Here is a 15752-nt window from a genome sequence, read left to right on the forward strand (position 1 = left end):
ACTGCATTCCTTTTAAATTGATATTTGAAATACCACATGCAAACTTCTTCAAATTGATTGTAACTTCTAGCAGAGTTAGTGCAAAGATTTGTTTACTAATATAATAAATGTTTTTAAAAGCTCAAACTGGTTGAAGACCAGTTTTAAATTTTTTTCTCAAAAATTGAAATTTCAAGAATTGTTTTTGCTTCAGTGCAGAACAAAATTAAATCAGGACCATCTTAATTTCTTCTAAGTCATGTTCAATATCAGGGCATGCACCTGAAATATATGAGATTCAAGATTATGTCTTTGCACTGAATTAGGCAGATTATTGATATTATCATCAGCTCTGAAGTTTTTCCTTTCTCTGTGGCTTTGATGAGGAATATCATTCTGATCATGTGAAAACTTCCTAAAGAAAGATTAAAAAAATATATTCTGGTTAAATGTTTTGATTTTAATAAACTGAAATTATCCAACAAAACTCCCCACCACATCTAATGCATCATTCTTAAATATCTGCAGGTGTTAAACTATGCATCAACAACAAGGAAGTACTGACTGTTATTTATGTCTTTTCTGTTGATCAAATTGCCATAATCAATACCTTAAGCCACAAATTGTGTTGGCAGATTTTGTTTGTATCATAATTAATTTAATTACTTGACTCTTTGGTTTACCTTATTTAAGTTCAAAGTAACTGCTAATTATTACATGATTATTGTTGCACATCAGCCAAGGTTCACTGTTTTATTTATCACAATTTAGATAAAGAAAAAAAAGAAAAAAAAAAAGCAAAATTTTGCTCTCACAAAATCTCAGCTGCCTTCTAAAATATTTCAGATGAAAGCTCCTTTATGTGTAATGACAGAGGAGAGGCTTAGATTGGGGGTTTTGACGTTAGGAGGCACCGTGAAGGTAGGAGCGGCTTTAAACAAGCATCAGATCCCAGAAGCCCAGGAAGCCCCGTCCCCACGGGTTACTGGGTGGCCTCAAGCCCGGGCAGACTGCAGGGTCACTCCCTCTGCTGGAACAAGCTTCGTATTGCAACAGGTAAGTGAATTTACTCGTGTTGCCGAGTTTTCACGTACTGGATAAACCATCCACGTCCACCCCATGGCCTACCAGTAGAAACAAGTGTGAATCACTACATGACAGTGGCTGCTGCCAGCTGTGCAGACCTCAGTAAATTATGAAGGGCAGGGAGAACAGGAGACACTCTTGTTCAGTTTGGGAGGGTGGGGGGACTCTCCACCTGCAGGTATCACAGATGCTTTTGAACAAGTCCTATGTGTCTGCCAAAAGAGGAGCTCTGGGGATGACATATTGAATTCTGTAGCTGCTCTAGGTGAAACCAACTGGACTTTTTAATATGAACATGCACACGTTAAGCTAGGCAGGGGAGGCATGAACCATGAATTTCAGAGAGGCATGGTGTATGGAGAATCATAAAAAGGAAAGATTCCCTCTCCATAGGTCAGCCAAAAATTAAGCTCAAGAAGCATCTGAGCCTAGATACAAAACCAAGAAATAAATGTAAATTTATCATGCTAGAAATTGAAACTATTCTATTTAGCTGGCTTTGTTATTTAAGGGTCACTTTTTTTCCCCCTAAGCAATTCAGCTGTTTGTTTTGCTTTCCCTCTCAGGTTAAGCTACAGAAAGCTGAATACCTGTACACAGAAACAATTCAGAGAGATGCACCTTCATTTCCTTTTTTTACCCACTTGATCTCTGAAATCTGTACTTATGGTTTCTGACACAGTCTTCCCCCAGCCTTTTTAACATAGAGAAAAAAATGACAATTGATTTTTAAAGATCAGAAAATACAATATCTCCCTTATGACTAGGAAAACTAGTAGTGACTTGTGTCTTGAGTCTGGTATATGCATTTGTGTTGGTCAGGCTGGTGTGAGTACCTGGAGGAAGGATATGTGCTGAAAAATGACAAAGCTGAATCTAAAGTAACAGAGAGAGAGTCATGTGGGAGCTTGAGCACTGGGATGAAACATCATACACAAATAGCATTTTGAGTGTTCCTTAGGTCTCAGTTTTTGGCATTTTTGGTGAGTATTGACAGAAGACATGCATGAAAAGGAAGGAGGGCAGAGACCAGCAGTACAGAGAAATAGAATAGGAGTGGGATGCCAAAAACATGGGAATGTGAACAGTACAAGAGGGAAAGTGTGGAAGATGCAGGCTGTCACAGAAGAAAATCTCTGAGGTCATCTTTGACTAGTAGCAAGCCCAGAAGAGTCCTAATACGGAATAGAAGAATTTTCATTGAAATTGAAACTTAAAAAAGGAGGACTTTTAATACACATGGCATTTTATAAAAGTATGGTTTTTTTCTCAACATAATATGATAAAATGTATTATGTATCTGGTGCTAAGTAACAACTTCTTCACTGTCTCATTTCCTTTGCTCATTACACTGAGAGCTCACACAGATATAATCCCTTATGGAGGAGGCCATCCTTAACTGAGGTCGTAGGTGGGGTTAATGTTTGTCACTTGTACCCTCCCACTCCTACTAGATTAGCTGCTAATCTAATATAAATGTGGGGGTTCATTAAAAACAATAATAGCAACAAGAACAAAACAGAAAAATCTCACAATCTGCCTGAAATGTCTGCCATTTTCAAAAAGATGTGAGGCTAAAAATGAGGGATCTGGTAAAAATCCCCTCCACTTACTGTCCTTAAATTCAGTCATGTCTTGAAATGAGTCATGAGAAATCCAGCTAATTTCCTCTGCCATCCTACTTCCCAGCCAAATCCATTTTCACCTACCTCTCTGATTCATTTGTCCTCACCCTAGTCTTCATTTTGTTCACTTAAACTGATAGTAATGTGTGTGGGCTGAATTAATACATTGCTTCTCAAAGCCATTTCAGAGGTTCATATTCACCATGCTGCAACATAATGCTCTGCAGCTTACTCCGTCCAGCAATATTTGTCCAACTCCTTGCAGCATAAACTTGCACAGCTGCCCTCATTTCACTTGGAGAGAAGTTGGCAAAATGTCAGCTGTTGAATCAAGTAAATTCACTATAAATTCATATGCTTATTCATTCATCTGCATATAAACCACATTAATTTTCACCAAATCATACAGTTATATCGGTACAATGCCATTCACAACAATTACTGTTCTATTTAATTATGTATACAGTTGGAATTATGGCATAAAAATATACACTGGAACTATATTCCTTGCAAAATCTTACCTTAACCTGCTCATGCATTTAATAGACATTAATACAAAAAGAGTGCATTTCCCTGAGGAAGACAGGAATGACAATAAGTGATTTATGATGGTTTATGTTGCATCAGGAGATTTTTCACAGTTGATTTGCCAATTCTTTGCTACTTAGATTTATTTATTTTCCTTTATGAAAGTTCTGGGTTCCACAGGAATGTGCTTCTTAATTTCATCTCAGCTTAAACACATTTGTTGTAAATGCTAATACTGAAAGTTAATTGTAACTTCTACCTCGAAGTACAACTGAAATACTGTGTGTGCTTTCTAGAGAAAACTAATATAATTTTAAAGTTTTCAGTTTATGTGTTGGTTTTTTTTTTAACTGAAATTGTCTTTTACCTCAGCTTCAAAAAAATCCCCAAGAAGTAATCTTTACAGGACACAGATCATGTGAAGGGGGTATAAGATACTACTAATTCTTTTCTCTAAGCAATTATTTACACAACATTGCCAGAAGTGACAATGTTGGAGTTCTTTCAGTTGCAAAAAAAATTAAATAATCACTCAGGATATTATTTTACAGTAAGTAGAACTCTTCCCTGTGAGATCTTTTTGGAGAGTCAGGAAATATCAGCTGTTGTGTGATATGATATCTTTATTGCAAACATAGTACTCAAGCTAATGTTTTTTGTTACTGATACAGAATGAGGTCATAGGAAACTACATAAGGGCTTCCATAAAGAACCTTCAAGAAAATGAAATCTATTAATAAATACATAAATGCAAATGTATTCTTGTACAACTATATATTCTGTACATGAGTTAATGTATATTCAGTGGACTGTTGGTTTAGCATGTATTCGTGTACCTGCAGGAGATTCATGATTGCCAGTTCCTTCCTCTGTCCTCTCTGTGTCATACTAACATATTAATGAATTACACAAGAATTCTCTGATATGTACAGTCATTTGATATCCAGCCTGCTTAAAAAAATTCCGTGAACAGTTAGATGATAAGACGAATGTCACAGATACACCTTGAACCATTAACTTGTTATTGTTAAAACAACCCACAGTGTTGGCATTTTGACAGTGCTGTAAACCTTGTTTTGAGAAGATTTTGTGACAAGCAAAATTATGTACCTGTGTAGCAGTTTGGACCAAGGCCTTAAAAAATCTTTACAAATTCTACAATTCTCACAACGTCCCTTTAAGGTAGGTTGCTGGGCATTATACTTTCAACTGAGCAGGATGTTGACATTAGCTTGTCTGTGCTAAGACGGTACTTCCAACATTTTTTGTTTGCTAATAGCAGTTTACCTCCACCGGCAAACTCAGAATTGTCATGTAACTTCGTTGCTGTCATCAGTATTGTCATGAGCAGAACATTACCTAAGGGCAATCAGAGGCATGGTCTTGGCTGCAGCTCCTCCAAGTGAAGTGTAAGCCTTTGCTTATCTGTAGAAAGGATCCACTGGAGAAGGCTTTCTCATTTTTCTAGCACAGCTGCAGGTATGATCTATGACATATTTGTCCTAACAACATGGTTAGCTTCAACACTTTCAATAGTAAGGTTTCTTTCTAACCCAGTTATCATTTTGTGGAACTAGATTTGGGAAGAATCACATATATAGGATGGGACACTGTGGCAGTTGTGGTGCCCTTTCATCAGCTGCAGCTGAAATGTTTAATTGTGATGTGACGGTACTTGGAATAAGTTGTGATAACAAAAACAGTGCTGACAGCTTGTCCCTACTAAAGTTCATTGTTCTCCTAATATCAGCAAATGGAACTGACATTAACAACTAGTAACTACTACTATCCACAGGGCTCAACAACAGGTTACGCAGATGATCAGCAGCTACTTACTTCTAACTGTAGTTCTCTCTCTCTAATGGCAATGCACAAAAATGTTACTCTCGCATTGGCCAGAGCCTTTTGAAGAACATTGAAGAAATGTGGGAGCAAATTCTAAAGGACATTTGGATGCCTAAGTCATACTCCAAAAAAGATAAAAATAATAAAGATAGGATTTCAGTTGTTAGACACTGAAATATTCTTCAGGTCTTTATCTACAACATTTCCTAAATGTAAAGAAAATATTTTGCTGTCTGTCATGGTTCCTAAAAAGAGTTGCCAATTCCATCTTCAGATTGGCTCCTAGTTTAAAAAATTCCTACATAATTTCCTTTCCCTTAAGTAATGAAGAAGCAGGGGAAACGAAAAACCCAAGATGTTTCATTGTTTGAAGAGAGGGTCCAACACAAGGCCTGCACTTGGTTTGAGGTAATAATAACTGAATCTTCAGTGCATTAACTCAAGAGAACTTTGCTCCTTGAGTTCCTTAGCTAAATAAGATTATTATGTGATAATGATAGACGCCCTTTATAACAATGACATTCCATGCAAATTTATTGTTTTAATTAACCAGTTAATTGATTTATAGAGCGTGCAGGTCAGACTTTGAAGAAGTACTTAGCTTTTCTCTCCAGTGACTGAAATAATCGAAACAATTTCTTAATCTCCCAAGCATTTTAAAGGAGAGCTTTATCATGTTCATTTTTGAACTCTTGATAGAACCAACTGTCATGTAAGTAAAACAAAAAGGTATTATTTTTCCACAGAAAGTCACAGAAGCAGTGGACTGCACCTGTGGCCAGCTGGATTGCTTCAGAGCACAGGAGCAACAGAGGACAGGAGCTGCTGCTGTGGTGTGTGGAAAGATGCACTCAGCTCTGTTTGCTGGGAACATGCTGCTTTGCTGCCTTTTTACTGCAGGGTGATGATTATCATGGGTCTACCTGCCTACAACACACAACACGGACCATTCAGGATACCAGGCGAATGTTATCAGCAAGAAACAAGGCTTTAGGGGGAAAGTGAGCACCTTCTAAAAGGTTTCACGTTGTAACCATAAAAAAAGAAGAGAAAAGAAGCCAGGTAGCGGTTTTAATATAACACATCTTGACAAACAGCTGCAAGCAGATCTAAGTGGAAAGCCAAACCTTGCCTGCCGATGTCATTTCCCCGAGCACCGTGGGAAGAGGTGCTCTCTGGTGGACAGAAGAAAAAGCTGGTTTGAGAAATCTGCTGTATCTTCGGTGAGCTAGATCCTAACGCGCTTTGAAGCTGAAAAGCAAAAGAAGAGCGCATTTCCTCGGTGGCAACCGGCTAGGACAGCGGGTCTGAGGGAGGGAGGCTGACCCATCGGGCTGCGCATCCAAAGCACCCAAACGGAGACTCGTGGATCGCCTGCTTATCCGGCTCCGAACTGAACCCGGATCCCGGGCTCCACCTCGGACATGCCCGCGGGAGCGCCCTAGCCTTGGCCCCTAGCGCCAGAAGCTCAAGGCCACTTCTTTGCCACCCCCATGTGCCCAGAGCCGAGCCGGGACGGCGGACACAACCCCCAGCCTGCCGTCATCCCCTCGGCGGAGCGGAGCTCCCCTGCCGATCCCGAAAGGTGCTCGCTCAGGGCATCGCTGTCTCCGCACTGCAGCCTCCGCGGGAGCGGCGGGAAAGCTCCGCCTCCGGCCGTTCGGGAGCAGCCTGATAAAGGCAGGTGCGGGCAAGCGGCAGGACCCTAGCTCGAAGCATCTGCCTCCGCACAGAGCCCCTGACCCCTCCTTGGCCACCCCGTGCAAAGCGGCACCCGAGCCAGCCGGCGCAGCCGTGCCGCCGGTGGCGGGACCGGACCCTCCGCCGCCTGCTGAACGCACCGGTGTCCCGCGGTCCGCAGTCTGCGGTCGCGCCTCTGCGAAGGGACAAGGACCTCGCCCCCAAGGACCTCCGAAGAGGCGGGATTTCTCCGGGAAGGGGAAGCAGGATTTTGTTTTGTGGCTTGGAGATGAGGCAGGTATCTGGAGTGGGCTTCCTCCTGGGGCTGATGGTTCTCCCAGCGGCGCTGGGACAGAGAAGCTCGGGAAGCCCTATAAATAGCAGCCATCCTCAAAGCTTTGCCATCGTCTCTTTCAAATGGGAGCACGTCAAGGACCCTTATATCATTACACTCTGGATACTTGTGGCCAGCTTGGCCAAAATCGGTGAGTCCGGAGTTATATATTAATACACGTCCTCTCCCTTTCCCTTCACCCTTCCCCTTCTCCCACCCAACGTAAATGAAGAAAGCTTATCAGAAGTCCGCTGACACGTTTTCAGGGGGTTTACTGTACTCTGTCCTGATTTCATAATACTGCCCTACACGGCGCTTAGCAGTGTGATTTTCACCTGCCCCAGTGGGTTACCTAGTTCATTTTCAGCGCCTAGGACTGTGGCTTCTGCAACTGACTCCTTGCAAACCCTTGCAGTTCCTTGAAACCTTGCATTACTGTTGCTCCCGGGAAAAACTTTTTACAGAGGTGAAACAGAAATTGGGCTTTATTGCTTATACAATACCTATTCCAGTTTATGATATGCTATTCTCCTGATTACAATTGGTAGCTATATTAGCTTGCACCGTCAAAAACAAACACTGTAAACTACACATATGAACTTAGCATTCTCTGCTTTGCAGTGCATTGCTGAATTAGTGAAAGAGCATAGTTTATAGAGAAAGGTAATATGTATTATCAGACTATCTGATGCAGCTGAAAAAATACAAGCTTTAGAGCACACAGAATTTTCTTCAAGAAATTGGAATCGGTGAAAAGCAAGGACTTAGCCTAACGTCAGTGTAGTTTAAGTGAATTTATATGAGTGCTCTAACTCTTGTGTTTGGAACTTTGTGACTTTTCCAAAAGCAATCTTATATTAATAACACTGTTTGCTGAACTAGAAGAGTCACTGTTTAATTGGAATGTGTTTTATTTGCTTGATGCTATTAGTTTCAGTCCTTTTACCTTTGGATCTAAAAACAGACCTCCAGTTTGGCTGACATTGAAAATGTCATTTTCAATAGATCATCTCTAAAGTCAGTCTCAACTCAGAAGGTATGATCAGCTGAAAATCCTACTAATACTTTTCTGTACTTGTACTGTTAATACTAATTTGTGATACCAGAATCACATTCCATGGATTTGGCATGTCACAGAGAATGGAAGATGTAAAAAGGTGTACTTAGGTATATTCTGTCTAGCACATAAGCTAAACACAGTAAGACTTGGGTGGAAAATGCTGTCTCCAAATCCAAATAAAACATTTTAAAAATGATGAGTAAGTTATGTAGAGGTGAAAGCATTTTTCAGTGATACCTGCATCTTGGGTTTCACTTGCTTAACCACAGATATATAACTAAATATCTTTATCTGAATCACTGGTGGACTACACCTTGCAAATAGTTTGTGTTAGGTGGTTGCTGCATTACCTAGGTTACATAAAAATACAGTTTTGTTTTATTTGACTTTTATTGGTGGGTTATATCAAGGAGAAAGCTGGGGAAACCAGATACAGGAAAAAACAGTGACAACGTTGAGTCCATATAAAATTGTGCTAACTAAACTAATACACAGGTTGCTCATTTGAACCTTCTTTTTGAGATACTCTTCTAAATAAGTATTTACTCTCTGTGTTATTAAGGCTTTGTTGCTTTGTACATGTGCCACAGTTGTACAGAGTAATATTAGTACTGCACAACCATACTGGTGCTGTGTCAGAAACCCAATGAAGCTAACAGAACAGTTAGATTGTCCTATATTTAAATTGCAATGGCCTGGATTAAGATTATCTTGGATTAAGATGAGCCATTTTACCATGAAGTCCTCAGTATAAACTCTTGATAAAGCACTAATTGTCCTTGGAGCTCAGGAGCTGAATGTCACTGGTTCTGTTCTTAAATTCTTTGCACTTCTTTCACAGCTGCACAGAGCACGTCACTTTACACTACTAGATAGTATCTATCATCAACTCCATCATTTTTCTCCCCCAAAGCTCTCAAGCTTTGTTCTTTTCTCTCTTCACATTTGTAATTACAATCCTATACTACTCTGGACATTGTCTCTGAAGAAGCAACGGACAACTGCTGTATTCCACTGAGAGCCTACGAATGCTCCTTGTTTCCTCACCAGTCACAAATAAAATACAGAAAAGCAGAAATGTACACTCACTGTTCAACAGCTTATTAATGAAGAAAGCATGAAGGTGTTCATGTAAGTCAAAGAGAAAGGGAACTGAAAAAAACAGCTTGTCAGCCTTCTATCTGCCTTGGTGTGTCAAGCGTTCTGGAAAGTAGACCAGAAATCTATCAGAAGATTTTGAATAGCAAAAATGCTATGCTGGATCAAAGAAGTTTTATACATTCAAAAAGCAGTCAGAAAAGAACTGAGGAAGAAAATATAGACCATCTGCCCTTGTGTCTCTTGCTTTACTACCTGAAGGAGGGCAAAGGTAGTGGAGTCAAAATGCTGGTTTTGCTGTGGGTTTTTCAGCAGGGGGGGAGCTGTTCTTATGCATGCAAGCTCACTTCTCCATGGTTACAGAGGTTGGGAGAGCTGTTTTACTGGTGGATGATAGGCAATTGGGTCAGCAAAGGGTGTTCTGGGAATTGCAGTTAGTAGCTGGGGATGAAACGTGTATGAGAATACTTTGCCTTCTTTTGCATTAGAATAACCTTAGGGTTTTGTGGGTTTTTTTATTTTGTTTGTTGGTTTTTTGTGGGTGTGGGTTTTTTTTATGTTTCAGTTCATGATGTTATATGGCTTGGGGAAACGTGTATTTAATAGGAGATTCTTGTGGATTTTCTGGGACTTGATGTTCATGTTGTGTACATTCAGAATGTAAATTGGTGCTGGCAAGGTATTCTCCAACATAAACTATTGTATGTGAACTCTCATGAGCATCCCAAATACATGAAGAGTGCTTTGGGCTTTGTGGGAAGGAAGCTGCTATTTCCTTTTATTTTGTCCGTGTGAAGAATATTTATATCTCTTGGGCAAGTCTAAGTATTGCTACAAATGAAACTGTGGAAGAAGAGTCTTCATACAGTTGGCTTTCATGGACTATAGGAAATAAATTAATTTGTCTGTGTCTACTATGAAACTTCTGATGCATTCTCAGTGTACTGTTTTGCATACTAAACGGATTTGATTTGATTTGACCCTCTTCATCTGAAATGTTCCAACTCTTCATTCTAAGGTACACAGTGTTCCACTTTGGCTAATGATCTTTATTTCCTCTTTTGATAGGCTCTCTTATCACTACAAATGACTATCCTTACGGGATAAGGCCAATAAACGACTTACATGTGTAAAGCTAAGCCAGAAAAACATCTTATCTACATGAAGAAGGTACATGAGGTACAGCTGAGAACCCTCCTAGTGGACTTCAGGTGTCCACTTCCTGGTACCTTGGTTCTCCAGATGAAACAAGCAATACCAATGAAAAAAAAATATATACCAATACATACATGTATGTATTTATAGTTATAGACTAGGGCATTTCCTACTGTATCTATGTTGATAAAGGATGTAACATTTTTAATCAACATACTTGCACAGCATAGTTCTGATTTAAGATTAGACACATGCACACTGACCAGCCTTGCACATGCTTTCTAAGTTCACTTCATCATGTGCTCTCCTCCTTCTTTATATGTCTTCAGTAGATCACATCTTGAAACTAACCTTTTAATAAACAGACATGTAGGAGATACAAACAGTGGCAGGCAAGTCTGCTACAGAAAAAGCCAGAAGTAGGAGGGACATCAGAAAACAACTTTGGAAACAAGTAGAAGGAAAGGAATAATCAGCTCAGGAGCTAAAAATGGGCAAGAGAAGAAATAGTTTAAATGCTGAATATTGGATACAATTCTTTCTGAGGATATTTCTGAGGCCATGTCTATGGCAAAAAAAGAAGTATGCTTTTTACTTGGGGATATTTACTGCATGCTTCTATACTTGTTCAAAATCCTAGGAGACAGAGAGACATTGTATTTATATTTTCATTGGAGGTTACTTTGGGGAACTTGTAAAATTCTTACTTGTGGTTTAAGTCCTTTTGTGTACTATAACATTTTTCAGAAGAATAGTTAATTGTTTGTCCCAAAATAAAACAAAAAACCCTACAAAGCAGTCTTTCTGTCTGTTTAGTCCCCTGAACTTGCCCAATGTGGAGCAGATAAGCAACTGTAAGAAACGGTGTGAGAGTGACTATGAACAGGAATGAGGAAGGGTACATAGCCTTTTGATTATCTGTGAGGCAAACCTCTTGCCAACTGTTTTTGTTGGTATAGTTTATGCTGAGTCTAAGAATGTCACAAAAGCTTTTTTTTTAATGTCTGTGTAGTTGCACACAAATTCTAAAGGCTTTTATATTAGAAATTTAAAAGTGGGAGTGAAATTTGAATCCAGGGCAGCTGGTAAATCCGTCTTCAGGAATGCCACAATGCCTTGGAGGAGGGGGAAGAAGTGATTCAATAACAACGAACAAACACTTAGGAGAAGGCTGGCCTAGTGATAGCTCAAAAAGATACTGTGTCAGATGGACTTATTGAGTCCATCAGCTCTTGAGACCCCAGGAGGACATGAGCTGTAAAGCACACTGTATCTCTAAGCTTACAAAGATATGAGTTCCTACAAATGCTCTGGTTTCTGCATGCCCAGGCCCCTTCATATTGTCTCAAACTACTCTGAGAAAGGAGCTCTTCAGAGTATTTTCTTAACACAATTGCTGTGGAGAATTTTAAGCATGTTAGGGATGGGCTAGGGAAGGAACTGTGAAATGCAGGTCTAACAACCCATCCAATTTAGACTCCTGGGGCGATATTTTCTTTGAAGAAATCAATACCCCTCCCTCCAAAGCAAACTGTCAAAACAAAAGCCCATTTGACTCCCCAAGTTTCTCATCCTGGCATTTTAGCTCTAGTGAGAAGCATTAATTATTTAGAGAAAGTGATTTAGGGTATTGTTTTAATAAAAGCAAAAAATGTGAGAATAGCTCTTCTGTTGGCAATTCTTCAGTAAATAACATCTTTAGGAAGAAATGTTGAAGGATGCTTAGCAGAACTTTATTGGAAGTATTTAAGTGAAAATAGAGACTGAAATACTACCAGACCCTGCAAAGCTTTAATTACCAGCCTTGTTATGATTGTATTGCTTGTTAAAAACTGCTAATATGAAAAAGGACTTTGCATTGTGACTAGGAAGTCTGGACTTGGCTACCTTCCCCCATATCCTGAACAAGATAACAAGGAAAAAAATGCATCTTTTTTTGCGAACTCAGTAGAAGCTGGAACATGTTGGCATACTTAAAAGGGAGGTATACGCATTTCCTTCCTGGATATAGCCTCTTATTATCTGTCTTAAAAACAATTACATAGAAATGCTATAAATTTGTGCTGGCAACTATATTATATAGCTGGGGTGTCTTCATTTTAGTCAGATGCTGTATTTCCTCTTGCAAAGTGCTGTTTAGAATACCTGTGAGCTAGGAATGTTAAGTACTGTAAAGTCTCTGCCTTCTAAGGAATTACCTTTTGTATGCAACATTTTAGGCAGCTGAAAAGAACATTTCCAACATAGAATAATAGCTCAGCATTTCCAGTCCTAGGAACAACCGTGTAAGCCCTGTCTTTATTAAATTTATGATCTGTAAATGGATGCCTATTTCCACATTTTATTTCCATTTTAGTCTTGTATCCTTTTCCTGTCCTTCCTGACTCCCTGAAACACATATCTTTCTTCTCCCCCCTCCCCCTCCAAGTCTTGCAAGTCTCAAGTCTTAATTATTTAGAGTAGGGAAGAAGATATCAGGACAGTATAATTCGACAAGATTCAGATTACATCCCCTGACAAATAGCAAATGTACAATGGTAACTTGTGTGAATTACATAAGAAAACAATGGCATTTTGAGAATGGCCCTGAATTGAATACAGTTCAGGCATACATACCTAAGAAAGGATCTCTGCCATCAATTACTTTCAGGCACCTGTGTGCAAAGTGCTCGGCGTTCTCTGTAGAACAATGGAATCCTTTTAATACTGTACTCTTAGGATTGTTGAAACCATTGATTTACTGTCTTCAGAGCTAAAGCCACTTATTACTAAGAGTGATCTACAAACCCCCGAAGTGACTGTAAATCTCTCAGGTGGTAATGCAGCAGACCACAGGCCTGCAAGTAAAAAGTGCAAGCAGCAAACCCTTTCGGGTGTACACAGGTTCTTCAAGTGAAAGGCTTTGTGAGGTCCCCTTTGTTTTTGTGGAGCTTTGTGTCTTAGAAGTGCTTAGCAGGGAAGCTGATATTGGAAGTCCTGAATTATTACTTTGACCTGGCAGTAAGAAAGTTGCTTTTCCAGTTGTTTTAACTCATACCACCAGAAGTCTATCAAAAGTCAGTGAGTTTCACCATCAGTTTGCCTAAAGAAATGTTTTGAATTCAAATACAAAACTTCTTTTCCCCCTATTTACCATGTTTTAATTGCTCTGAAGTAATGGGGTAATGGATTACTGAGTTCTTCTGTACCTTCTGTATGGCTCATTCTATTCCAAGATGAAGTGTGGAGTCCAAAGTTGTAGAAGAATATTTCTTATCTGAGTATTCTTTTTGCTCTTTCAGGAAATTGTCTCTGATTTTTCTCATCTCTCTGCAGTAGTGCAGTTAAACTAATGCCCCAAAGAACTAGGGGCTCTAATTATTCTTCAACTTGCTAACAAGTGGCACCCATGTAAAATTTCAGACCATTAAAACGGTCTTGGTAAACTGCAGAGCATGGCTGGTTGGCTGTGTTGTAATATTTTGATTCCTTTTGTTTTTACAAAACAAGAACTTACAAAACTCAGCTTACAGAGTATTCACCCCTATGAAAGGAGTGACTTGATACCCAATGTGCTGCTATGTAGAGCACTGTAAAGTCATAAATACTGAAACTACAGTCTGACAAGGAAGAGCTGACTGAGATGGCATGCAAGACTTCAAGTGGAAACACTTTTAATTAAGGTGCGGATATTTAATGTTTATTCATGGAAGAAGAAAATTGGAAGATATTCTGAAAGGCCTATGCAAAAGCAGGGTTTTTAAGTAGATGGATCCAGAGAGTTTTCTCCTTCCAATAACTGAAAGTAGAAGAAGTCATTCTGGATTCACTAATATGTGCTTAAGTGAGTTCTTCTGCTTTTATCTATTGAAAGAAAAAATGCCTCGGCCTTTTGTCAACCCCGAAAGTTAATATAGCAGTAGTCAGACACCAAGAAAGAAAATCTCCAAGTAGATTGTATACTGATTTTCAAAAACGTTTGGTTACAATTTTCTCTGCTTCAATTACAGTTTTTTAAAAGTGGAAAAAAAGTGGAAAGTGAAAGCTTTATGGATTCATTGACTTCCAAAAGTTAGGCTTTGAGGAAAATATTAAATATTCAGAAACCTGTAAAGGTCTTGAGCCAGTAAGATTTCATAATTAAAATCTCCCAGGTGTAAACAGATTGTAAACTGATGGAGGGACTTGTCTAAACACAAAACTGATTTTGTGTTAACTATTTTGTCATAGTTAAAACATTCGAACTCCTTTATTAAAATGAATGTTGTTACATTGGCTTGGTGGTATAATAGTATTCCAGGGACTAGGTGACATAGGTTGATACAAGATAGCTTTATGTTAATGTAAGTACATCAGTACTAACAGTTGTACTGGAGGTATAGTTGTTACGTGATCGTACATGAAACTAAATATAGTTGTAGTATGGAGTTATTACAATCCTTCCATTCCAGTGGAATAGCAGTACTGATGAGTATCTGGATGTAGATTTTCAGGCCTTGACAGCTTAGACATATGCTTAACAAATTCATTTAATAAATGTTATTTAGTGGTTTAAGTGGTTATAATATTAATGCCAAAGTGAATGAAATAGTGTTTGAATGCTTGCTCTTCTGTTCTGATACATAGTCTAGAGTTTAAGCCGCTATAGGACTTGGTTTGAATTAAGTTGCCAGATTTTCCACTGAAATAGCTCTGGTCCTCAGCTATTCCATCCTACTTAGTTCTGGGGATGACTTTGGGACAGTAGTGAGATGGGGAAAAGTAATCTTTCAAATTGGGTCCATCAGTGATAAGTGACTGTTTAAGGCTTAAGTCAGTGACACACTGCTCCTGTGATCTAACTGTCTGAAGCTGATGGCTAGGGAAAAAGAACACAGGAATACACACACAGTGTCCTGTAACACAGGCATCAGTTTGATATTCTGCTGGACACTGGGTCTCCTATGGAGTTCACAAAATCATAGAATCACAGAATCACAGAATGGTTGAGGTTGGAAGGGACCTCTGGAGATTGTCTGGTCCAACTTCCCTGCTCAACCAGGGCTACCTACAGCTGGTTGCCCAGGATCATGTCCAGACAGCTTTTGAAGATCTCTGAGGATGGAGACTCCAGAACCACTCTGGGCAACCTATGCCAATGCTCAGCCACCCTCACAGTGAAAAAGTGTTTCCTGATGTTCAGAGGGAAGCTCCCATGTTTCAGTTAGCGCCCATTGTCTCTTGTCCTGTCACTGGGCACCACTGAAAAGAGCCTGGCTCTGTCCTCTTTGCACCCTCCCTTCAGGTATTTATATATATAGATGAAATTCCCCCTTGAGCCTTCTCTTCTCCAGGCTAAACAGTCCCAGCTCTCTCAGCCTTTCCTCATATGTGAGATGCTCCA

The 15752-nt window shown here is 39.5% G+C and overlaps 1 protein-coding gene across 1 annotated transcript in view; it reads left to right on the forward strand.

The window, feature by feature from the left end:
• The first annotated feature begins 7032 nt into the window (after positions 1-7032).
• The window catches only part of SLC9A3 (solute carrier family 9 member A3), a 52470-nt gene continuing 43750 nt past the window's right edge, over positions 7033-15752 (forward strand). The window contains exon 1 of the mRNA XM_050892138.1: positions 7033-7228. Within this exon, the coding sequence (XP_050748095.1) occupies positions 7033-7228 (196 nt within the window). The remainder of the gene's footprint in view (positions 7229-15752) is intronic.

Source organism: Gymnogyps californianus, chromosome 2 (genome assembly GCF_018139145.2).
Source record: "Gymnogyps californianus isolate 813 chromosome 2, ASM1813914v2, whole genome shotgun sequence".
Lineage (NCBI taxonomy): Eukaryota > Metazoa > Chordata > Aves > Accipitriformes > Cathartidae > Gymnogyps > Gymnogyps californianus.